At 44.6% G+C, this 24,500-nt stretch overlaps 3 protein-coding genes across 4 annotated transcripts in view; 2 read left to right on the top strand and 1 right to left on the bottom strand.

Annotated features, from left to right (window-relative positions):
- GCAT (glycine C-acetyltransferase) overlaps positions 1 to 19,185 on the top strand; it is a 47,524-nt gene extending 28,339 nt beyond the window's left edge. For both annotated transcript variants that reach the window (XM_083156490.1, XM_083156491.1), the window contains 4 exons: positions 75 to 157; positions 1,468 to 1,639; positions 2,985 to 3,106; positions 17,807 to 19,185. In XM_083156490.1, coding sequence (XP_083012616.1) covers positions 75 to 157; positions 1,468 to 1,639; positions 2,985 to 3,106; positions 17,807 to 17,958 — 529 coding nt within the window. In that variant the 3' untranslated portion in view covers positions 17,959 to 19,185. The remainder of the gene's footprint in view (positions 1 to 74; positions 158 to 1,467; positions 1,640 to 2,984; positions 3,107 to 17,806) is intronic.
- LOC146026102 (uncharacterized) lies at positions 7,116 to 9,255 on the top strand. Its single transcript, XM_083156489.1, has 2 exons — positions 7,116 to 7,750; positions 7,826 to 9,255. Exons 1-2 carry the CDS (start codon positions 7,677 to 7,679, stop codon positions 9,120 to 9,122), a joined length of 1,371 nt encoding a protein of 456 aa, XP_083012615.1. The 5' UTR covers positions 7,116 to 7,676; the 3' UTR covers positions 9,123 to 9,255.
- Positions 19,186 to 21,667: 2,482 nt separating the features above from the next.
- On the bottom strand, positions 21,668 to 23,964 carry LOC146026100 (noggin-like). The gene has a single exon (XM_083156488.1). The coding sequence runs from the start codon at positions 23,219 to 23,221 to the stop codon at positions 22,472 to 22,474; it is 750 nt and encodes a 249-aa protein (XP_083012614.1). The 5' UTR covers positions 23,222 to 23,964; the 3' UTR covers positions 21,668 to 22,471.
- Positions 23,965 to 24,500: the final 536 nt, after the last annotated feature.

Genomic DNA, 24,500 nt, shown 5'->3' with positions numbered 1-24,500 from the left:
CGGCGTGATTGTGTGTTCCACATATTGTTGATTTGATTTGTTAAACCCTTCTTCTTTTTTTTTTTTTGATAAAGGGGCACAGATGAACTAGCGGGTGTCATGGATCAGGTGACCATTGTGAATTCTACTCTTGGCAAAGCATTGGGTGGAGCTGCAGGTCAGTGATCAGTATAAGAACATTGTATACATTACAATGATTAGTGCCGTTACACAACATTTTGGTTCCCTATGCCAGAAGTGCATTGGTGCCCTCCATCCCCACATAAAACAGACTGTGTGCACCAAAGACCTGACATCTTCCCGCTCTGCAGAGTAGGTGGGTGCCTATGGTGTGCCCACAGGGCAAATGCACAGTGGGAAAGGCACTGCTGGCACCTAGTTACGGCCATGGCAAGGGTTTCCAAGACCTCTTCAATGCAGACCTTTTCTCTTTTCTCATAAACTCTCATTGATTTGTTTAAAACAAAATATTTTGATTGGTTCTCTACCATTTATTTTTAACCTTTCAGGGATTCACACCGAACCTATCCCTTTTTTTTTCTTTCACTGCCATACATGGACTGAACAGGTTAAAATTAAGTAAAGATAAGAAAATGTATTCAAACAAGCATGATTAACAGTACTATTACATAAATACTTGATGTATCTCCTCTGGAATCAGGAAATCCCATTGGTTGGTCATCCCAACCTGAAGTTATTTTCTTGTCTTCCTATTGGTAGAATTGTATTTTATTTATTCATTAACAGTTTCTTATACCCCCTGTATGTAATCTGATGGCTATGGGTTCAATCCATTTACAGCAGCACCCTCTATTTCATGCAGCACTAAAGTGTTCGCTGCCCCATAAGGCCCTGACCGATTTTGTGCAAATGTGGGCTGATTTCCACCCATGAAGGATGCAAGTTTGGGTGTCATTGTCTGGGTAAAAACATTGCGGTAACTGCACCTCATTGATTGACCCCTTATATATTGGGGGGGGGGGGGGGTCATAGAGTAGACAGTGTCAGGGTCAAGCCAATAAGGTCGTCCTAGGACAGTGATGGCTAACCTTGACACTCCAGCTGTTATTGAACTATACATCTCAGCATGCCCTGTTACAGTTTTAGCCTGGCCAAATAGTAAAACTGTAGCAGGGCATGCTGGGATGTGTAGTGCAACAACAGCTGGAGCGTCAAGGTTAGCCATTACGGCTGTGCTCATCACATTTTACCGTGGCTAAAATCGTAGTTGATGTGGATGGCAAAGTAGGAAAAAGTAAAAGAAATTGTGAAAAACTTTTTTGTCAATCATTTATCATTTTGACCTTTTTGTTTGTGTGTGTGTGTGTCATTTATGTAGACTGTTGGCACTGTTCAACCTGCTGTATATTTGGCCATGTCCTCATGTGGTTGTCTTATATTCTATAGGATTTTAACTTCTTTTCTGCTAGTAATAAACAAAATGCATCATGTCCCATATCCTTGTAGGTGGATACACAACCGGCCCAAAGCCTTTGATTGATCTACTTCGGCAACGCTCCCGACCATACCTGTTCTCCAATACTCTTCCACCAGCTGTGGTTGGCAGTGCCTCCAAAGCTTTAGACCTCTTGATGGAAAACAATGAAATTGCGCAGTCGATGGCCGCTAAGACAGCACGGTGAGAATTTGGTACTTGGTTAATCACGCTCCGAAGTATTGGTTAGGACATTTCTCTAGATCAGTCATTCCCAACCACGGTCCTCAAGGCACACTAACAGTGCAGGTTTTAATGATATGTAGGCTTTAGCACAGATGGTTTAATCAGAATCACTTAGGTACTAATTAAGTCACCTGTGCTCAAGCCTGGATATCACTAAAACCTGCACTGTTGGTGTGCCTTGAGGACTGTGGTTGGGGATGCCTTCTCTAGATTCATAATGCTGGACATTTGTTGCGTAGACTGTCCACTTAATATTAATGTGTCTCAGATGTATGGAAGAGTAAAGGGGCATACACAAACTGCTTAAGCACGGATCGCTGCGCACCCGCGATGTTAAACTACAAACTGGGTTTAAAAAGTTGGGAGGTGATTGGCTGGTGATAACGTACCAGGCACTGCTTCATACATCTACCCCTCAGATTTGTACTGCGCATACCCACATATTTATGCATATATGACACTATTATTATTCCTTATTGAGAAGCAGAATGAGGAGTGAAGGGGTGTCAAGATGTCTGAATACCGTAATCGTGTATTTCCATGGTGACCCTGATAATCCTGGAAGTAGCTGTATCAGTCACAGGGCAAATACACACATTATAATGATGGCCGCCCCAGCACTAGCTGGTAGCCTCTGGTTGCCCGATGGCAGCTTCTCCTCTGAAGCGGTCTTCATTGATTGTTCCTATATTATATCAATTTGTTTCTGAAAATAATAGTTAATTTAAACATGCAGTATACACTTTATTAAAATGCACGCGACCCGCTTCAGGGACAGTGGCAGGTGGGGAGTTTGACTGGGGCGGTACACCTGTCAAACCGTAACGAAGGGGTCCAAAGCGAGCTCAGGGAGGACAGAAACCTCCAGTGGAGCAGAAGGGCATAATAACTGTGGAAAAAGTAACAGACTGGGCAAGCCTCTGAAACGAGACCATACAGTACTGTAATGAATATGGGTAACGTTCCCCATAACTCAATTACTACTACCCTCAGAGTGCCCGCTCCACAAATGTTTGCTTATTCTACGATCAAAGCATATGATACAGTACATATTTCTTGTGCTTGTGATTGATTTTGGTGGAAGTGTAACTGGGTGTAGGTACGCTTGACACGTGCCAATTGTGCAGAGCTGGAGACCTCTTGAGATTCTTCTGAATCAGTGTGGGCATTAAAATACAGTGATTTTCACAGAACATTTTATTGTTCTCACAATTACAATAATCATAAAGAGGCTCATGCAGAGTTTGGTGGATTTAATATTCCGCAGCGTACATTTATTTCTGCATGTAACTGATGTTGTCAGGTTCCGGAAAAAGATGACGGCTGCAGGCTTCACCATTGGCGGTAATGATCACCCAATCTGTCCTGTGATGCTAGGAGATGCCCGACTGGCTGCAACGATGGCAGAGGATATGTTAGAGAAGGGTAAGTGCTACCAGATGGGTGTCATTTAAATAAGATAATGGGTACTTGTTTCCTAGCAAGGCACCCAGATTTCCTACGTACGCTCAGTAGTTAATTTATTCACTGCACCCTGAGTGAAATTGCATCACGTGGCCCTTTTTTGTGGCGTGAGATGTGAGATGAGACGTGAGATATGCGATCTCAGTAGTTCATATAGTAAAACACCACCACTCTCCACGTCACCCCGAAGCGTGGCGAGCGCAGCAGAACGCGTCCTCCGACCTTTTCATAACCCCACTGTTCAAGCCGGCATGGAGTTGATTTTATATAGTGTGGCGAGTGCAGGGAGGCGAGTGGACGCGGAATACATATAAAGTAATCCGCGTACACTAGCAACGCTTCGGGCTCGGTGTCTCGCTGCACTTGCCACACTATATAATATCAACTCCACACCAACGTGGATAGTGGGGATATGAAAAGGTCGGAGGACGCGTTCCGCCGCCACTCACCACGCTTCGGGGTGACGTGGAGAGTGGTGCTGTTTTAGGTGTTTTACCATATGAACTACTGAGATTGCATCTCACGCGATGTGCGATGCGATTTCACTCAGGGTGCAGTGAATAAATGAACTACTGAGATTGCATCGCACAAAAAGCCATGCGATACGATGTGATTTCACTACACAGAATAGCCCACTAAGCAAATAGCTTAGTGGGCACCCTGCTAGGAAACAAGTACCAGATAATGTGAGTGTATAATCTATCTATCTATCTATCTATCTATCTAGTGGTGCAGGCACCTATAATTTAAAAGTACAGTCCATATATGAAGATGTTATTCCAGTAAGGAGAAAAAAAAAAATATATAATATCTCTATCTATCTCACACACACACACACACACACCCCCCCCCCTGTATCAAGGTCACAATTAAGTAATTACGTGACCTATTGTGGTCTGCACACCAATAATACACAAATTAAATGTCCAATTCAGTATTTATTTGAAAAAAAAAATAGTTTTCTTAAATTGGTATATCATCGAAATTCAGTGATTCTTACCCTTTACATAATCAGGGTCAATAATATGTCAGGTGAAAACAAAATCGATGAATTTTGATGATGTGAATTCGGTTTAAGCAAACTACATTTTTGAATAAATACTGAATTGGACTTTTTATTTGTGTATTATTGGTGTACGCAAAAGGTCACTTAATTGTGACCTTGACACAGGCTCCGGACCACTATTGTTGTGCATGTTACGGTTTGATTCCTTCCAACTGGGAATTTGAGTGGGATACGGTCACTAGGTCAACAATAGGAAGGATGACCTGCATTAGATCGACCACTGAAAGTCGACATGCATCAAGGTTGACACACCTGAAGGATCGAGGTCATTAGGTCGACACATGCATTAGGTCAACATGGTCTAGGTTGACAGTCAAAAGGTTGACATTGGGTTTTCCAACAGGTTATCGATAATCTGAACTGTAACCTCAAAGAAGTTAATATGCTGTCTGCTTGTCTGGAAGGTAAAGCAGGTGGTTGATATCCTGCATCATCTGTGTGAAGATGGATTCTCCCCCTTTCCACAACATGAAGCAATTGTCAATATATTTTATATACCATACAATGTGTTCAGCATATTCTAGTTTCTGCAAAAAAAGTCATGTTCTTGTTTGAACATGAACACGTTGACGTATGCCGGTACAACGTTGCTCCCCATTGCACAACCAGCTGTCTGTCAATAGTATGCTCCTTCTTACAGAGAGAAATTTCTTGTTCGAACTAAGCACGACAATCTTAAATAAATGTCTTGGTTAAATCCAAGTTTATGCTGTATGGTAGTTAGGAATTCCTTCATGGCAAAGATGACATCCGTATGTGGAATAGACAATAAGCAAATGTCCATCGTGCAGAGTGATACATCCTCATCTAGATTGGTATTAAATGATTCAGGAAGGTTGTAGTGTCCTTCATGTACAGTATGTTGGTTGACTCACAATGTGGGGTTGTATAAGCAAACCCAATAGTTTGGAAACCGATTGGTATAATAACTCCCTGGCAGAGATGATTGGTCTGCGAGGGGGGTTGGTCAGGCTTTTATGTACCTTGGGTAGTATATACAAAATATAGGGTGCTCTGTATATGAAGCTTTTTGTAACTTGCTGCTAATCAAAGCTTAAGCCACAGCTACTTGTAGCATTCCTTTTAATTACAATTGATAAGTCTTGGTAGGGTCATTGTTAAGTTTTTTATACGTTTCTGTACATTCCAGTTGTCTTTCGATATCTGCTTTGTATTGTGGAGTATCCTGGATTACTATGCTGTCCCTTTATCTGCTGGATGTATAATAATTGTCTTGTCAACCTTTAAAGTTTTAAGTGCTTTAAATTAGTCTCTTGTCATATCAGGTTACATTTTCACTGGAGTGTCATTGTACCTGTGTACTGATTGTCCCATAAGTCGGGTAAATGTCTTTATAGAAGCAATTGAAGACTGGGGATCAAAGTTGGACTTCTATTTATTGATAAATCGATCCAACCTAGTTATGCTGTCTGTATTTTCTCATTTTTAAATATTCATGTAAAAGTAGTTTGCGACTAACTTGGTGTAGGTCAGACTGCTACTCATTCGTCATGTTTGTGTGTCGGGACAAATGAGAGGTCCTTATTTAGAACAGACTTCTCCGCAGGCGTTAATGTCCGTGTGGACAAAATAAATATTAAAATCCTGTTCCCTTTGCCTCCCTTGTTGAGGACCTTTGGCCACCCCATTTTGTGGGTTTGCACTTGCTCCTGCCCCTGTGCGCATGCGAACCCCTAAAGAAGGGTCTCTGTGCAGGTGCCTCTCAGTCGGCAAACTGAAAGCCGCTGTCACTGTTGGATATTCCCTGTTGTGTTGTCTCACTGTGGGTTAAAACGGCATCTGGACTGATGCAGTCCCATGAGCCACCAATAAACCCTTTGTGAAAAGACTACGTCCACCAGGTTTGGGTTGCGCGCACGAGACTCAAGATCCTCATTCTTGGGAATGGGACATGCAAATGAGTAAGATGCTCGCCCTCCGCCAGAAACTGCAATATGGCGGGCTGGCTGAGAGTGGCACCATCTGTATATAACTTTTTTTACATTTCAACAGTTCTATTCTATTTCTTGTTGGTTAAGTTTTAACCATAGAAAGCTCTATTTAGGATCCTTCAAGGTACTATCATGCATTTACTATACGTCCTATTTTACTACAACATGCTGTAATTCATGCCCGGCTAATACTATAAGGTCGAAACCACATTTATTTAATATTGCCACCCACAAAAATTCTTCATTAGTGAGGCCTATCGTGATGGAATTTCAAACCTGGAACCTCTTGGTGGTCGTTTTTTTTTTTCTACTCAAAGTTCTACACACATACCCCATAATGACAACGTGAAAAAAGTTTTTGGGAGATTTTTGCAAATGTATAAAAAAAACAACAACAAGAAATCACATGTACATATGCCTTTGCTCAATACTTAATTACAGCATCCAAGCCTTTTTGAATATGATACCACAAGCTTGGCAACCTATCTTTAGGCATGTTTGATGAGAAGCATTGGTGCACCATCATTTTCAGATCTCTCCAGAGATGTTAAATAGTATTCAAGTCTGGGCTCTGGTTGGGCCACTTAAGGGCTCTGAAGGACAATTCAATGGCAATGAGCATGGTTTACCCCCCCCCCCCTTTCATGCCAAAAAATATAATCCCCATGACAACAAGCATGTAACCTCGCTCTCTCATGACTAGGAGCATGTAATCCCCTGGCAACGAGCATGAAGGTAAGCGCTTATGTGGCATAATAGGTAATATGCATTACGGTATGTGGCATAATGCGTAATGGGCATTACGGCGTGTGGTATATGTAATGGGCATTATGGTGTGCCACGTAATTATGTAATGGGCAATATGGCCTGCGGCATAATGCGTAATGGGCACTCCAGTGTAAATTTCTTCTACGATCCCCATGGCAGCCATACATTGGGATATTCCCTTCCCCCACTAGAACAGACAGGATTGGTTTCTCTTGGGACCGCCCACCTTGGGTATAATGGACCCCTCCTTCACCTCCCCTGCATCTTTTTTCCTGTCTCCGTTTAGAAGTAGACAGAGTAGGACAGATTATTTTTGTTTAAAGCAGGGTTACCTCAGAGCAGCATGGAGCTGAATGGGGTGGCTCCCCGGGGAGAAGAAGGTGCAGGAGGCCAGCGGTATTTGTCTCCTTGCACGCGATATCCTGCCATGGCAGTACCTGGTCCGGACGCCATACACTGCATGCTGGTGTATGGAAGAAACGGGTCTGCTGGGGAGACTGTGCACAGCCCCGCTGTAAAGCCGCGGCTACACATGCTGGAAGATAAGGCAGAAGGGGCGGAAGTGCCGGTAACGTGTCACTTCCGCCCACAGATGCTGGGTGCGTCTTTGAATCCAGTCCCGCCGGAAACGCTGGGCAGTGGTTTTAGTTCCACTTCGCCGTGCTGAGCACAGAGGGCGGACAGGGAACAGTTAAATAGCCAGCAGTGATTTCTATCATGGCGTCTATCTGCTTGGTGTGTTTGCATGCTGTTTGGAAACGCTGCAGTATTGACCATGGAAGCGCCTTCTCCCCAGAAGCCGGATGATGCCCCAGTGAGGTAAGCCCTTTGGTTTTGGGCATCAGTATTGTTATTTTGAGCTAGATATTGAGTGTAGTTTTCTCTACATTTTAGTGCGCCTGTCTCTCCTGTACACAAGAAGAGGACAGCAAAGAAAAAGTTCATAGAAGCAGTTTGCATGACATGTGATCAGACCTTTGCTTCAAGTCAGAAAAAGTCAGTATGTGAATTGTGTGAAATGGCACAGTCTAAAGTGGCAAAGAAGCCAGAACAGTCGGAAATGCTTAAAGAGTTAATGGCATGGATGAAGCAGAATTTTGTTTCTAAGAATGAATTTGCTCAAAGTCAATCTACTAAAAGGTCTAGAGTACAAGCAGAGTTTACACCTGAAGAGGATTCTTCTGATGAGTTTGAGTGTGAAGCTAAGGAGTCGTCTGACGAATCTGGTGAAGTAGAAGATGTCAGATCATTTAACTTAGAGCTTGTAGAAAACCTGCTGAAAAATATTTACAAAGCCATGAATTCCAAAGAGGCGGCCTCCTCATCGGACAGAGACCCCTTATATGAGGACAGAGATAAGAAAGGGAGAACCTTCCCACTTAACAAGATGGTGAGAGACATGATAAATAAGGAGTGGATCAATGTCGACAAAAAGTTTACCTTGGGTAATAGGGTAGAAAAAATGTACCCATTTAAGGATGAGGACCTACTGGGATGGTGTACCTTACCCAAGGTAGATGCAGCGGTGGCAGAAATCATATCAAAATCTACCATACCAGTTGAAGATGCGGCGGCATTTAAGGATGCCATGGACAGAAAAATTGAAAATTCTTTCCGTAAAGTACACTCAGCCTCTGCAGGCTCCCTGAAAGCCAACGTGGCTATGGCCTCTGTTGCTAGGGCCGTTCGACTTTGGGCCTCCAATCTGAAAACGGATGTGGAGGAAAAGGTATCAAAACAATACCTTCTCAAAAATTTAGAAGTCATGCAAAAGGCCATCGACTATATGTGTGAAGCCTCACTAGACGGGGTGTCCTTTGCAACCAAGGCTATGGCAGCAGGTGTAACAGGGCGTAGGGCTCTATGGCTTAAGCCTTGGAATGCGGACGCTAATTCAAAGAATAAGCTCACGAACTTACCCTTTGAAGGCAAATTCCTCTTCGGCTCCAAGCTGGACACTATGATCCAGAGGATTTCAGGGGGAAAGTCAGTCCGATTACCCCAGGAAAAGAGGAATCGCTTCAACTTCCCGGCCTCATCTAAACAAGCTTATAGGGAGGCGAAGACCTACCGCCCTGGTAAGACGTATTACAAGAGAGGGAATGCTAATACCTCCAGGCAGCCCTTTCGACAAAATTTTCGTGGCCGATATCAACCAGAAAAGGATTGGGGCCAAAAGGGAAAATTATGACTATCTTCAGGTGAAGAAGATTGGGGCCAGACTTATGCTGTTCACGGAGTGTTGGAAGATGATGATAAGAGACACCTGGGTGTTGAACATAATACAACAGGGCTACTGTATAGAATTCGAAAAAATCCCCACCCATCACAGATTCATGAAATCAAGGATACCAGGACTTTCAGAAGAAAGAAAAGCGCTGTTCTTAAAAATCGATCAACTCCTACAGTCAGGGGCCATAGAGTTAGTGCCAGAGAAGGAACGCAGAAAGGGTTTCTATTCAAATCTATTCCTGGTACGGAAACCGAATGGCTCATTCAGAACGATTCTGGACCTGAGGGAGTTGAATGTGTATATAAAACAGATAAGGTTCAAGATGGAGACCTTGAGTTCTATTGTGATGGGGATAAGAAGAGAAGACTACCTCGCATCGATAGATCTCAAGGATGCCTATTACCACATTCCGATCAATCGATGGTACAGAAAGTTTCTGAGGTTTTCAGTGGCCAATCATCATTTTCAGTTTACTTGTCTGCCCTTTGGGCTGAAAACTTCACCAAGAGTTTTTACCAAAGTGCTAGTGACAGTGATTGCAGCATTAAGGATGCAGAAGATTCAAGTATGGCCCTACTTGGACGATCTGCTCATTGCAGGAGAGTCTCTGATAGAGACAGAAACCAATGTGAAAATGACCATAGACCTATTACAATATCTAGGTTGGGTCATAAACATAGAGAAGAGCCAGCTGCTACCGGTACAGAAGATACAATTTTTGGGAGCCATAATAGACACGCAGCAGTTCTCAATTTCTCTGTCGCCAGACAGATGCAGAAAGATAAAAGAGTTAGTCGACATCTTACTACAAAAGAGGAGATTTCCCCTAATTATGGCCACCCAATTACTGGGTATGATGGCCTCTTGCATCAAAATTGTTCCCTGGGCACAGTGGAAAATGAGGAAACTCCAATGGCTACTGATTCCTCTACAAAAGAGAGGGTGTGGCGACCAACACCTGATCTCATTACAACAGGAATTAAAGAAGGATCTAATATGGTGGACACAGGGGCTAGAGTACAGAAAGACCAGCCTAAAGGAACCTGTGTTTTGTATAGTAACCACAGACGCCAGTTTCTTCGGATGGGGCGCCCATGTCGAAGGGAGGTCAGTCCAGGGTATATGGACAATAGAAGAAGCAAGGAACTCATCGAATATGAGGGAATTGCAAGCGGTATGGGAAGCCATAAACTGTCTGAAAGAAGAAATCGGCAATTCCCATTTAAGAATTATGTCGGACAATGTCACTGTGGTTTCCCACATAAACCATCAGGGGGGCACAAGAAGTATAAAACTTATGCGCATGTCAGAGAAGATAATGTGTTGGGCAGAACACAACTTGAAATCCATGACAGCGGTGTATATCCCAGGAAGGAGGAATACCCTGGCAGACTTCCTGAGTCGAGAAGTAGTGTCCCCAGGAGAGTGGCAGTTGAATCAGGAAATATTCTCCCAAATAGAAAGAAAGTTTGGCAGCCCAGAAATAGACCTGATGGCAAGCTTTGGGAACAAGAAGGTGAACAGCTTCTTTTCAAAATCTTTTCATCCGCAGGCCCGAGCAATAGATGCTCTGTCAGTAAAGTGGAACTTCAGACTGGGATACATATTCCCTCCCTTCCCTATGATTGGAAAGGTCCTGAAGAAGATAAGAGAAGACCGGGTAGAAGTCATAGCAATACTACCTTACTGGCCAAGAAGACCGTGGTTCGTCAATGTTCTGAAGATGGCAGTACAAGAACCTTGGCCCCTACCCGACAGAGTGGATCTGCTGCACCAGGGTCCGGTTTATCATCCAGAGCCCAAGAAATTATCACTAAAGGCATGGAGATTGAACGGAAGATCCTGAAAAGACATAACCTGTCCCCCCAGGTTATGGAAATGATGCTGAAAGCCAGGAAAGACATATCATCCCTGGCATACTACAAGACATGGATCAAATTTATTGATTGGGGCCAATTCAGAGGTGATTTCTCCTCCATAACAACGGATAGAGTGCTACAGTTCCTTTACGAAGGTTTCCAGATGGGTCTCGCTCCTGCCACAATTAAATCGCAGATATCAGCACTAGGGGTGCTATTGGATAGATCTTTAGCAGAAGAAAAACTGATAAAAAGATTCAACAGGGCTATGAAGCGGATCCAGCCACCAGTCAAGGCTATAGTGGCACCGTGGGATCTAAATCTGATGCTTTCGGTCCTAACCAAGTGTCCGTTTGAGCCCCTAACGGAATGTTCTTTGAGACTCTTAACTTGGAAAACAGTATTCTTAGTAGCAGTTACCTCTGCGAGAAGAGTGAGTGAGTTGCAGGCTCTATGGATCGAAGAGCCCTATTTGGTTATCTTCCCTGACAGAGTTGTCCTAAGGACTCACCCAGAATTTGTACCAAAGGTGGTGTCAGCCTTCCACCTCAATCAGGAAATCACTCTACCCAGTTTCTATCCTAGACCTGAAAATGAGGAACAACAAGCCTGGCATACTTTAGATCTAGTCCGAGTGATTTCTATCTATCTGGAAAGAACTAAGGTTTTCAGAGCAACCAAACATTTGTTCGTCATTCCAGAAGGTGTCAGGAAAGGAAGGGAACCTGGGAAACAGACGATATCCAGATGGATAAGAGAGACTATTGTTACAGCCTACAAACAGGAAGGCAAGAAGATACCTCCTATTGTACAGGCACACTCAACGCGGGCAGTATCTACTTCCTGGGCGAACAAGGCCAAAGCGTCGGTGACGGAAATATGCAAAGCGGCTACCTGGTCGTCAGTACACACTTTTGTGAATCACTATGCTCTTGACGTTTCTCTGGCCCACTTTGGGAAGCATGTACTCCAAGAGGCAGTTTCCTAAATACCTCTTGATAATAAAATATTATTTTACATGCATTTACCCTCCCGTTTATTTCTTGGGTATGTCCCAATGTATGGCTGCCATGGGGATCGTAGAAGAAAGAGTCGAATTATACTCACCGATAATTCCTTTTTCTTCCTAGAGATCCCATGGCAGCCACTGATTGCCCTCCCTTGTGTTCTGATGTGTTTTTCTCTAGGGACCAAGAGACGGAGACACTCAAAAGATGCAGGGGAGGTGAAGGAGGGGTCCATTATACCCAAGGTGGGCGGTCCCAAGAGAAACCAATCCTGTCTGTTCTAGTGGGGGAAGGGAATATCCCAATGTATGGCTGCCATGGGATCTCTAGGAAGAAAAAGGAATTATCGGTGAGTATAATTCGACTCTTTTTGCGGCATGCCTTTGGCTCGCAATGACCCTATTTTTAGTGTGTATGGGGGGAGGGTTCCAAACTCTAATGGCACTGCTGCTAATGGCACTGCTGCTACTGGCACATTATGTGTATGAGAGGCTCTACTACTACAGACATTATACACCTTTTTTCAGCGTGCACCTCCCAGATGCTGAAATCGGCATCCATCGCCATTTTCTCTGTCCTGTATTCTTGGCTACACAATTTCCCACCTCTGCTGAAACCTGCAGTCTGACTCTGTGCCAAGTCCTTTGGTGGTGGTGGTGGTGGTAGGGGATCCTGCTCGACTCTTCCTGTGTCAGGACCAGGTTTTCAGAGTTGTCTTTCAGCAAAGCCACTCCCCTTTTCTGGAGTGCATGCATTTTTTCCTGTGTATGGGTGGGGTGCATTTTTACCTGTTCAAACTGGGGGGCAAATAGGCTATAAACAGCCCTGCCCACAGTATAGTAATTCCCAGAGTAATGCTGCTTGCACATAATATCCACAGTAGTGCCCCTTGCCCCCATAAGGAGCTTCACCACGATAGTTACCCACCTCCCCTGAGACACAGTTAAACCCCACCACCACATATTACACAGTTTCCTTCCTGCCCATGGTACAGTGACACATTCCACCAGAACATTGAGTCTTTCTTCTCCAGGAGCTCCTGATGTACACGTCCATATACTACTCAGGGCTCCGGTGGAAGCCCAGGCAGTAAGCTTGGGGTTGCTGGGGTCAGTATAAACTAGAGATGTGCACCGGCCACTTTTCTGGTTTGGGGTTCTGATTACCTTGAGGTTTTGGGTTCTAATGGGTTTTGCCAAAACACCTCCTAAGTGTTTTGTGTTTGGATTTCTTGGGTTTTGGGTTCTGATTTTTTTGTTAAAAAAGCATAAAAACTGCTAAAATCGCAGAATTTTTTATTTTTTTTTGCTCCTACGCTATATTAACCTCAACAACATTCATTTCCACTCATTTACAGTCTATTCTGAACAGCTCACACCTTACAATATTGTTTTTAGGGCAAAAGGTTGCACCGAGGTAGCTGGATAACTATGATAAGCCACACAAGTGTGCGGCACAAACACTAGACTGATATGGCACACTTAGCATACCCTCTAGGCTGATACTGCACACCTAGAATTACCCCTGGACTGATATGGCACAGGTAGCATCACCCCTGGACTGATACGGCACATTTAGCATCACCCCTGGACTGATATGGCACACTTAGCATCCCCCCTAGTCTGATATGGCACACCTAGCATCACCCCTGGACTGATATGGCACAGGTAGCATCACTCCTGGACTGATACGGCACATTTAGCATCACCCCTGGACTGATATGGCACACTTAGCATCCCCCCTAGTCTGATACGGCACACCTAGCATCACCCCTGGACTGATATGGCACGCTTAGCATCACCCCTGGACTAATACAGCACACTTGGCAGCACCCCATGAATTATACGGCAGACTTGGCTTACCCCAGGAATTATACGGCACAGATGGTGGCACCCCTGGACTGTTACGGCACACATGGCGGCAGGCATGGAATTATACGGCAGACAAATTCCTGCAGCAAAAATAAAAATGTGTATTCTTTTAATTATAAAAAAGAGCAGCACACCTTACTTAGCAACACCCCATGAATTATACAGCACTCTTGGCTCACCCCTGGACTACAGCGCATTGGCTCACCCCTGGACTACAGCGCATTTAACAGCCCTTGCAGTAAAAAAAAAAAAAACCTTAATTTTTTTTTTTTTTTTTAAAAGGGCAGCTCCCCTGGTCTGATATGGGACACATGGGGCACCCCTGGAATTATACGGCACACATGCGGGTACCCCAGGACTGATACAGGACTCATGGGGGCACCCCTGGACAAATACAGCACACATGTGGGCACCCCTGGATGGATACAGCACACATGTGGGCACCCCTGGACTGATAGTACTGGTAGCCAGTGGAAACAGCAGATTGGAATTATATACTGCAATAAATACTGGTAGCCAGTGGCAACAGACTGGAATTATATACTGCGATAAATACTGGTAGCCAGTGGAAACAGCAGACTGGAATTATATACTGCGATAAATACTGGTAGCCAGTGGAAACAGCAGACTGGATTTATATACTGTGATAAATAATACTGGTAGCCAGCGGCAACAGCAGACTGGAATTATATACTGCGATAAATACTGGTAGCCAGTGGCAACAGCAGACTAGAATTATATACTGCAATAAATAAAATACTGGTAGCCACTGCCAGTGGCAACAGCAAACTGGAATTATATACTGTGATAGGTACTGATAGCCAGGGGCAACAGCACCCTGGAATTATATACTGCAATAGGTACTGGTAGGCACTAGCCAGTGGCAACAGCAGAGAGCAGACTGCAGCAGACACTAGGCAGTGCAGGGCAGGCAGTGGCACTAGCAGCACCAGTGGACTATCACACTGTGACTGACTATACAGGAGCAGACTCAGCAGAGGCAGGCCCCAGCACAAAGGAGAGACAGAACACAGCACCAGTCATCCTTGCAATGGTGATGTCTTGATCACTGAGCAGAGACACAGTACACAGCAGCACGGGCCCCAGCAGAGACCACACACAGCAGCAGCACACCCTTCCCTACCCTTCTCCGAGATTGGAGTGAAGATGGCGGCGCGAGGTTGCGGAATTTAAGGGTTCCGCGATCTCGCGAGAATCCGACGCCGGGCAATGACGTTTTGCCCGTGCGCCCGGATTCGAGTAAGGCGGGAAGCGCCGAGCGCTGCTCGTATCCGGGCCCGGATTGATGACGTCCGTGCTGGCTCGGATCTGAGGAATCCGAGCCCGCACATCTCTAGTATAAACTGTCACCCAACATCTGCAGCCTGCTCCAGTGCCGCAGCTCTACCTGTCTCCTCCCGCCTCCCAGCGGTCACAGTTCCAGCTCTGTGGAAGAAGTGGCTTGGAGGGGACGATTTTTTGAGGGACTGTGTTATGGGGGTGATCATTCCGCCTCTAAATCTGCGCCTGATCCCTGTAGGTCCCTCTTACCCTCTTACCTCTGAGCCCTTCACCATACATCCCAACATTTGAGTTTTACAAATCGGGACACTCGCGCAGAAACATAGCTCACATCTGGAAAAGGGGTGTGGCCTGTATCATAGAGGGCAGGGATGGTGCGTTTTTAGTCAATATGGGGGCATGGCCAGCAGCTGTGTCTGGCAGACTGAAATGTCAACCAGGCCGGGAACTGCAGCTTTAATAATTGCCATCTGGGTGGATATTTCTGCACATTCATCCATATGTGGCTGAGGCCAGTAACCTCAATTACAGATGGTAATTGGCAAGGGTGGTAAATATACTGTATTGTTCATATTAACAATTGTTTATCATAACATCTCATTGACTGCTTAAATCATTCTAACGGACATTAACCTACTCATCCTTCCAATAATCTATAAACCACCTCATTGGGATCTGTTTCATGTACCATATATACTTTGGTATAAGCCTACTTTTTCAGAACATTTTTTTATGCTGAAAAAGCCCCCCTCAGCTTATACTCGAGTGAGGGTCCCACTTGAGTCAATAAGTTTTCCCAGTTTTTTGTTGTAAAATTAGGTGCCTCGACTTATACTCGAGTATATACGGTATCTATACAAGGACTTAATTCTATATAACTCAAAGTTCTTTTGGACTGGTCCATTAACATCACCAAAATGCTGTTATCATTGCTTCTCACTGAGGGTGGGATTCTCGAATATCCGTGCCGCACATCACCGGCTACCGCTGACATAATTATCGCTTATGCTCTAACACAGTGGTTCCCAACCTTTTTTCTCTCCTGTACCCCTTGATTAGGCATTTAATTTATAAGTACCCCTCCTCTAAATTTAAAATATCCACAGTACGGTATGCGTGTCCTAATATTAAGGAGTAGCCCTGGACTAGTATATGGTCAGGAATCAGTTCCCCCCCGAGCCCAGCTGAAAATAGCCGAGCCCCGCCGACATCACTGCAGTGACGTCGGCGGCAGGCTCGGGTATTTCTGGCGGGGCTCGGGGGGACTCGGGAGCGCTCAGGCACACGAGTCCCCCCCCGAGCCCCGCCGAAAACACCCGAGCCTGCCGCCGACATCAAATGCGCAATCTGACAGGCCGTTAGGCTGAAGAAAACGCTGCAGACAAATACCGTACTGCTATCTTTTATTACTAAGGTACGGTACGGTACCATATGCATATGAAGGGGGGGGGGGGGGCGAGGAGAGGTACCCTTTAATGAATATATGCCGCACCCGGCATATAAGACGACCCCCCACTAGAAGATTAGCAAATTTTTATGGGCTAAAAAGTCGTCTTATTCGCCGGAAAATACGGTATATATGTTTTTATTTCATATTCTATTTAAGGGTGTGGAAAAGTTGGTCACCAGCAAGTTGTTACAGTCATTAGGTTGACATGCATTTAGGTCGACATGAGTTAATGTCGACATACAGGAAGTCGGACATAACTTAAGTTTGGCATGGGTAAGGTCAACCGGGTCATTAGGTCGATATCGGTAAGATCGACATTGAAATTCTCCCACCACATCCTAGGGGATGGTAGAGCATGAAATACTGCCCGTCGGCACAATTTTCCTCAAAAAAACTGTAAAAAAATTGATGTCGACCTAATGACCCTGTTGACCTAACCCATGTTGACCTTCCTGCATGTGTACCTTAAGTCATGTCGGCCTAAATGCATGTTGACCTAATATCTGTCTACCATCATGCTGGTAATCCAATGAACGTATCCCCCTATTTAATTGAAAATGTGGTTTATATTTTAGCACAGTTTGTCTGTTTCTTCCCAATGTCGACCTAATGTTTGTGTCGGCCTAAAGGCCTGTCCACCTTTTGAGCGTGTCGACCTAATGCAAGTCCACCTAATCATCCATGAGTTAGCAGTCCCATTTAAAGAGACAATGTTTAATTAGGACAAACCCCTTTAAATGTGACTGCTACAGTATCTCACGAAATCTCTGCTATTTCAGAATCCTACACTATTATTTAGGCCTAAATCTATCTTCTCCCATTGTACAGGATTGTACACTGCCATAAGAAAGGGAATACCAAGATGAAAGGGAGATTATACTTCCCAAATAAATTCAAGCATGTGTTCTGGAACAGACTATGGGGCAGTGATCACGGAGGAGAAGTGATAAAGTGCCTGGTACTTTATCACTGGCCAATCAGCTCCTGACAAGTTACAGGCTGGGTTTAAAAAGGAACAGTTAGGAGCTGATTGCCCTTATCACTGCTTCGTACATCTGCCCCTATATAATATTTGTCTGTGTTATTATCGCAAATAACTGTGTAAAACTCCATTATTACAACCTATGCCCTTCACCTCCTTCTGTCCTGTTAGGTATCTATGTCATTGGATTTAGTTTCCCAGTGGTTCCTAAGGGCAAAGCTCGCATCCGTGTCCAGATTTCTGCAGCTCATAGCGATGAGGACATTGACCGCTGTGTTGATGCTTTTACAGAAGTGGGCCGTAAACATGGTGTGCTACAATGAGATGGAAGAATGACTAGAAGAGCCATAAGAACACTTGTGCAATACGGAATTAGGCCTACTGAAGAGCTTGAAATAACATGGAACTATGTGCAAGCACAAAACAACCATAGTAATAACCAAAGGTACTTTGTGTATTTGCAGGGCGCCCACTAAGCTATTTGCTTAGTAGGCTATTCTGCGTAGTGAAATCGCATCGCACGTTTTCGTGCCATGCGATCTCACTAGTTAATTTATTCACTGCACCCTGGCCGCAGATCGCATCGCACGCAAAATCTCATGCGATTTTGTGTGCGATGCGATTCACAACACCCCCAGTCTATGCGATGCAATGGGATTTAGCACACCCCCACTATCCACGTCACCTCCCGAACTTTTGACACCCCCCACTATCCACGTCGGCGTGGAGTTGATTTATTAAAGTGTGGCGAGAGCATTGAGCCGCCGAGCCCGAAGCGTGGCAAGCGGACTATTTTACATATATTCCGCGTCCACCCACGGGGCTTGCTGCGCTCGCCACGCAGCAAGCCCCGCCACGCTTTATAAAATCAACTCCACGCCGCCGTGGATAGTGGGGGTATCAAAAGGTCGGGAGGACGCGTAACCGCGTCCCCTCGTGGGGCTTGCTGCGCTTCGGGGTGACGTGGATAGTGGGGGTGTGCAAAATAGCATGCGATAAAAACGCATGGGTGCTTTGAAAATCAAGTACCATTACATCTCATCGCATGGGTGCTTATACAATGAAGCATCGCATCACACCGCAAATGGCATGCGATGCGGGCAGGGGTGCACTAAAAATTAACTTAGAAAAATCGCATTGCGATTTTCCTACGGTGCCGTATGTATGTAAATTGGGCGCCCTGCAAATACACAAGTACCTAACCAAATATCTTCATAAGATAATACTACATATAGTTTCAAATGCAAGGTTCATGTGTAGTAAACATTTGTTGATGGCATAACTTAATTGATGTGCTCCGGAATAGTGCCTTTCTGTAGCACTGTGTACCTATAGAATGAGACAGATGCATTGGGAAGAAACACTATCATTTAGTCTGTTTTAGACAGTCAAAATCATGGGGGGAGGTGGGGGACTGGGAAAACCTTGTAAGCATTCCAAATCTTAATTAGGAAACCTAGCACTAGCACTGTATGTGGTGGCTGTGCCTTATACTAAAGTGTCATAACTCGTACAACTCTGTCCTCAATAAAAACATGCTCTTTTTGTTACGCATATATGTTCATGTGATTTGTTACTTGTACATATTGGATGAAATTTAATAGGATGAGAGATTCAGAAAGTGAGAGATTTGGTGAGAGATTTGGTAAGAAATTTCCAGGTTTTTTTTAAAGCGGCAATCATTCACACTGCAACACCAGTTTGATTTTGAAGTGCATATGATTGCCGCTTTAAAAAACCTGGAGATTTCTTACCAAATCTCTCACTTTCTGAATCTCTCATCCTATTAAATCTCACCCATTGTCTCTTCATGCTTGATACTTCTGTAATGTAAGCCAGAGAGTGTCCTCTCTTGTGTATGTCACTACCTAGCTCCATGGGGCTTATGTAACAGCCTGTGAGCTGTAGAGATGCAGTCCTAGTATTAAGACACTGGGGGCCCCTAGGCAGCCGAAATCTCAGCCCCCTACCAGCAAATGATCTCATTGAAAGGAAAATGGGTACTTGTGTAGTTTCACAGCGGCAGATATGTAGTTAGCGTAGCGTCCCTGCCAGAATCAGCGTAGTGTTCCCGCGGCCAGCGTAGGCAGCGTCCCTGTCAGTATCAGTGTAGTGTTCCCGCCCGTTCGCAGCTACCCGGAGCTTACATAGTTAGCATAGTCAGTCAGGCGTCCCTGTCAGTATCAGCGTCGTGTTCCTGCCCGATCGTGGCCGGCCGGAGCTTACATAGTTAGCGTAGTCAGTCAGCACTTATTACATTGTGTGTGAACCATTGACCATTTTAACTTGCCTGACATGACAGGTGTTAATGTGTTCCTGAAACACCCCCACTATCCAGGCCAGGCCGAAGCGTGGCGAGCGGACGCGGTACGCGTCCTCCCGACCTGTTCATACCCCTACTATCCACGTTGGCATGGAGTTGATTTTATAAAGTGTGGTGAGCGCAGCGAGCCACTGTGCCCGAAGCGTGGCGAAGGGTCGCGGAATACACAGCAAGTAATCTGCATCCCTTCGCGGGGCTGGCCACTCTTTTTTATAAAGGTCAAATCCACGCCGTCGTGGATAGTGGGGGTATGAACAGGTTGGGAGGACGTGGAGTACCATTTGCAAGTATGTAACATGGAGCACTGGCAAATGTGTCCTTTTATTGTTCCTGAGACGCACTTGCACACTGCACCCCCCTTTGTGCACGAGTTGCACACGCTACCGAACCCCTAACCCTGTCTGTCTCTCTGAAGAGGACACAGGCAGGGTTGCCGTACCCTGCCACAATAATTACTGAGACGCACAAGCGTCTGAGATGCTCCTGCGACCCAGACAGATGGAGCTCCTCTCCGATGGCTCCCGCCAGCACATGGGATCTGGCGGTTACCAGCGCTGTGTGAGAGACGCTAACTAGGCTTGCCAGGGACAGAGCTGCAGCTCCTGGGGACAGTACGTGACTAGCTGCCTGACGGGGACACTACGCTGACTACGCTAGACAGCCGTTGGGCTATGCTGACAACATAGCTTAGCCTACGCTAAACGTAGCGTACCCTGTCGCCGTGAAACTACACAAGTACTGGAAAATGTTACCAACAGTCTATGATCTGGAAATGGTTATGTGTATAGTGACAGAGCATGGCACATAGAGTATACTACTGGTGCAGGCCTTGGCTTGTAGTTCTATTTCGGTCTTATCTCCCTAATGGTGTGTACACTATATAGTCAAAATCTCATGCACATTGTAGACAGTCAAAATCTCATTGGGATCGCATGGGTTTTTAACCCTTGTGATTGCGGTTCACATATCGCAAGCAGAAAGTCTTGGCTGCATTGACTATATAGTGCAGATCTGCAGTATATAGACAGTTGTATGCAGATCGCATGCATGCTGTGCGATGCATTCTGATCCCATTGCACGGTACTCACACTGTGTACACACCATTACTTTGCCTTGGGCCACTGAAAGCCTGCATACTATGTGGCTTAAAAATATTTTTAGCATTACATTCACCCAAGCTTGTGTATAATTCTAGCTGTGTCATATATGGAGGAGCACCTCATAATAAAATGGCAAACAATCTACAATTCTCATGGTGCACAGAGGAGCTATTAAAACCTAATTTTCCTGACTATGTCGAACAGCAATGTCCAATAACGTATTGTTATTAAATCTGACCTATGAGATGCTGTTATTACTGGTCAGTAGATTATAGCGGCTCTTTTCTGGAATATGAAATCACAGCATATACTGTGTACGCATGGGTATAATCAGCATGAGATTTTGACTATGTAGTAAAAATCGCATTGGGATCGCATGCAGATCGCACAGGTTTTTTTTACCTTGCGATCCCGATGCGCACACCCGTGACAGCACAAATCAAAACCCAGATAGACAGGGCAGCAGTGACCATATAGTGCAAATCTATTGTAGATTGTATGAATTGTATGCAAATAGTACAGATATAGCAAAGATTGTATAGCACTCGAATCTAAAGTCTAATAGCAAGGGAATCTCACCGTGTGTACACAGCATTAGATCTACAAAAATAAAGGAATAGTTTTATTTGATAAATGGCTAAACATAGAACTTAAGCATTGGAGTATTTAAAGAGTAGGCTTCTGATACATAATACATATACACAGGGATGGGATATTCTGTTCTTCTGATACCGCATAAATATGCACCTGTGTGGGATATAATGCAGTATTCTGATACATATACACAGATGTGAGATATTTTATAACACAGGAAAATGATATCTTCTCAGGAATCCCTTTATCCAGAATGTTTCAAAAGCAGGACCGGGATTGTACCTGTGATTATTGCATACATACAGACATGATTATGCAGACCATTCCATAGTTATTAATATCCGCAGTATAATGCATAGCGCTATTAAACCTGAACCAGGAATCCATAGCTGTATATATAATTATGTACATTTCTTTGAAAGCCTAGGACGGTATCATTCTGTTAACGCATGCACATGGATTGGTTAGTTTACGGTTGGCTTTGTTTGGGTTACCCTGTGACCTTCGTTCTTATCAGACATGTTGTGTACTCTTTATAAATCAGCTGCCAAACACACACACAACTCCTTACTCAGAGACACCCTGTTAACCCTTTCATTGCCAAGGTTATTTTTAAATGACTTATGCATGAAACACCGAGAAATATTTACTAACGTATTGTTTTATGTCTGTCAATGAATCCAATAAGAAATCCACAGATAAATCTTTGTTACAGTTGCCATGCAGAAAGCTGTAAGACAAGTCCAACATTATTGGTGAAGCTTGCAGGAGATTATTGTAGTGTTGCTACAGTTTAACGCCAATGGGAAAGGGATGTCTTTACCGGCAGGTACACTTACAGGCAGCCACCACTGGATAGGGTATTTGCCTCCACTGGCAGTTCTGTGATGCCCAGCCTTTGCTAGGATCCTGCATCCAGCAATGCCAGGCCAGTAACTTGATCTGAGTGAGCTGTGCCTGGCGGCATGCCATTCCAGGTGGCCATGAGCATGCAGTAATGCTCTCATCACAGTTTGTGTGCCGCACCCAACGTGGCCAAAACACCGGACCCAGGTCCACCCAGGTGGAGGTTAGCTTGCAAATGGCTCTTTGTACAAGCCAGTGGCGGAGTTCATTCAGCAAGACGTGGCTTCCATTAGCTGACAGTTCTGGCATTTTCAGTGAACCAAAGTCAATGTTTTGAGCCTCCTGAGTAAGCTTCTTACGGTAGCGACTGGCACCATCAAAAAGATCCTTGCTAAATGGAGACACATGGCTGGCGGTGTCATTGTCAGCAGGTTTCTCCACAGACATCCAGAACGGGTCAAAGGAGGCTCCAAGAAGGCGCAGAAGACGTGGGGCTTTGAGGTGCTTAGGTTTTGGAGAATAGTGATAATCCAGTGGTGACAGGGAGAGGCTATAAGGACGGGTGCCAGAAGACAGTCTGCGTCGGAGAGAGTTCACCTCCAAGTCTGCTTGGTTCTCATCCAAATGTCTGTGGTCAATTACATGACTTAGGAATACTGGAGACCATAGGAACCCAAAATGTAATATCCAGATGAAAAGGATGTACTTTTGCAAAGGCCCCATTTCATTAATATTTACTCCAGTTATTAAAGTATTGTCTCCACTGAACTTTCAAATGTTCTTTTTTATGTTGATAACTGCTCCTGCATTTATAATGAGCCTTCACTACAGCCGTCCTGTGTCTTATGCAGCATACAAGACTGCTCAGCATCTCCTGCACTTCTTCCTCTCTCCACTACTTCTGCCTATCTGATGTCTGCTGACTGACCCTCCCTTTTTCATTAATCTTGACATAGTTTATAATACTCCCACTGCGTGTCTGTCTCCCCTCTCACCCTTTATAACTGTTACTGTATGTGAAAACGTGAGGTGGAATGTACTAAAATGGCACAAGTGTAAATCATAGAAATAATACAGTTTATAGACAGGTTATCACATTCTCTGCCAGCAGGCAATACTTGTTCAGCTTTATTTTTCTGCAGTAGGCATCAGTGCACGATGAATATAAATTATACCAGGGGTTCTCAAACTTGGTCCTCGGGACTTTATGTTTTCCAGGTCACTCGGCAGGTGCACAGGTGTATTCATTACTCATTGGCACATTTCAAGCTCAGGTGGAACTAATTATTTCACTTTTGATTCTGTGAGACCTGCAAAACATGCACTGTGTGGGGTCCTGAGGACCGATTTTGAGAACCTCTGATTTATACCATACCAGGGATGGTATAGGTATCCTGGCACTTAGGATGCCAGCAGTCACAAGAATTGCAGCAGCACCCAGACACCTTTTTGGTATGTATGCTAACAATACCCCTACTTGTTAAGGCCTAACTCCAACTGCCCCCCCACACACACTCGGTCTAAACCTTACTGTACCCTCAGTTCCTCACTCATACACACAGCACAGCCCGAGCCTATACCTCCCTATAGTGTTTGAACCTAACCCCCCCCCAAACACAAACACACACCATAACCCTCTCCGGCATATTACGATTGGGATATTGTATGCAATAGTCGGGACTCTGGCATCGGCTTGTGAGTGATGTTGGGCTTCTGATCAATGTCAGGATTTTGGCATCTGTGTACTGACTGCTGGCCGCTTGAGTATGTTAATCAGCTTCCCTATACCACAATCTGGTTTATAAGTATGATTTTCTGTTGTGAAGACCATTGTTAGGGTTAAAAGAAAAGACTTTCTTTCTAATGGATCTTTACTATAATGACGATTCTTGGTGTCCTTGGGCTGCTGATAAACTTAAAAAAGGCAACCTGACCTGTATGACATTTTAAAATGCTTTTATAGCATGTAATGTCTGCTGCAATTGTACAAATGTCTAGAATG

Source organism: Crinia signifera, chromosome 8 (assembly GCF_055691185.1).
Source record: "Crinia signifera chromosome 8, ASM5569118v1, whole genome shotgun sequence".
NCBI classification, from domain to species: domain Eukaryota; kingdom Metazoa; phylum Chordata; class Amphibia; order Anura; family Myobatrachidae; genus Crinia; species Crinia signifera.
The sequence above is the reverse complement of the archived record's forward strand: the minus strand, read 5'-3'. Positions and strand labels throughout refer to the sequence as shown.

Coding starts and splice junctions, on each gene's coding strand:
- LOC146026102 (XM_083156489.1), top strand. CDS start 7,677: ATGCTGTTTGGAAACGCTGCAGTATTGACCATGGAAGCGCCTTCTCCC. Junction 7,751..7,825: donor CCGGATGATGCCCCAGTGAG/GTAAGCCCTTTG, acceptor TCTACATTTTAG/TGCGCCTGTCTCTCCTGTAC.
- LOC146026100 (XM_083156488.1), bottom strand. CDS start 23,221: ATGGGGCCTTTGCAAAAGTACATCCTTTTCATCTGGATATTACATTTT.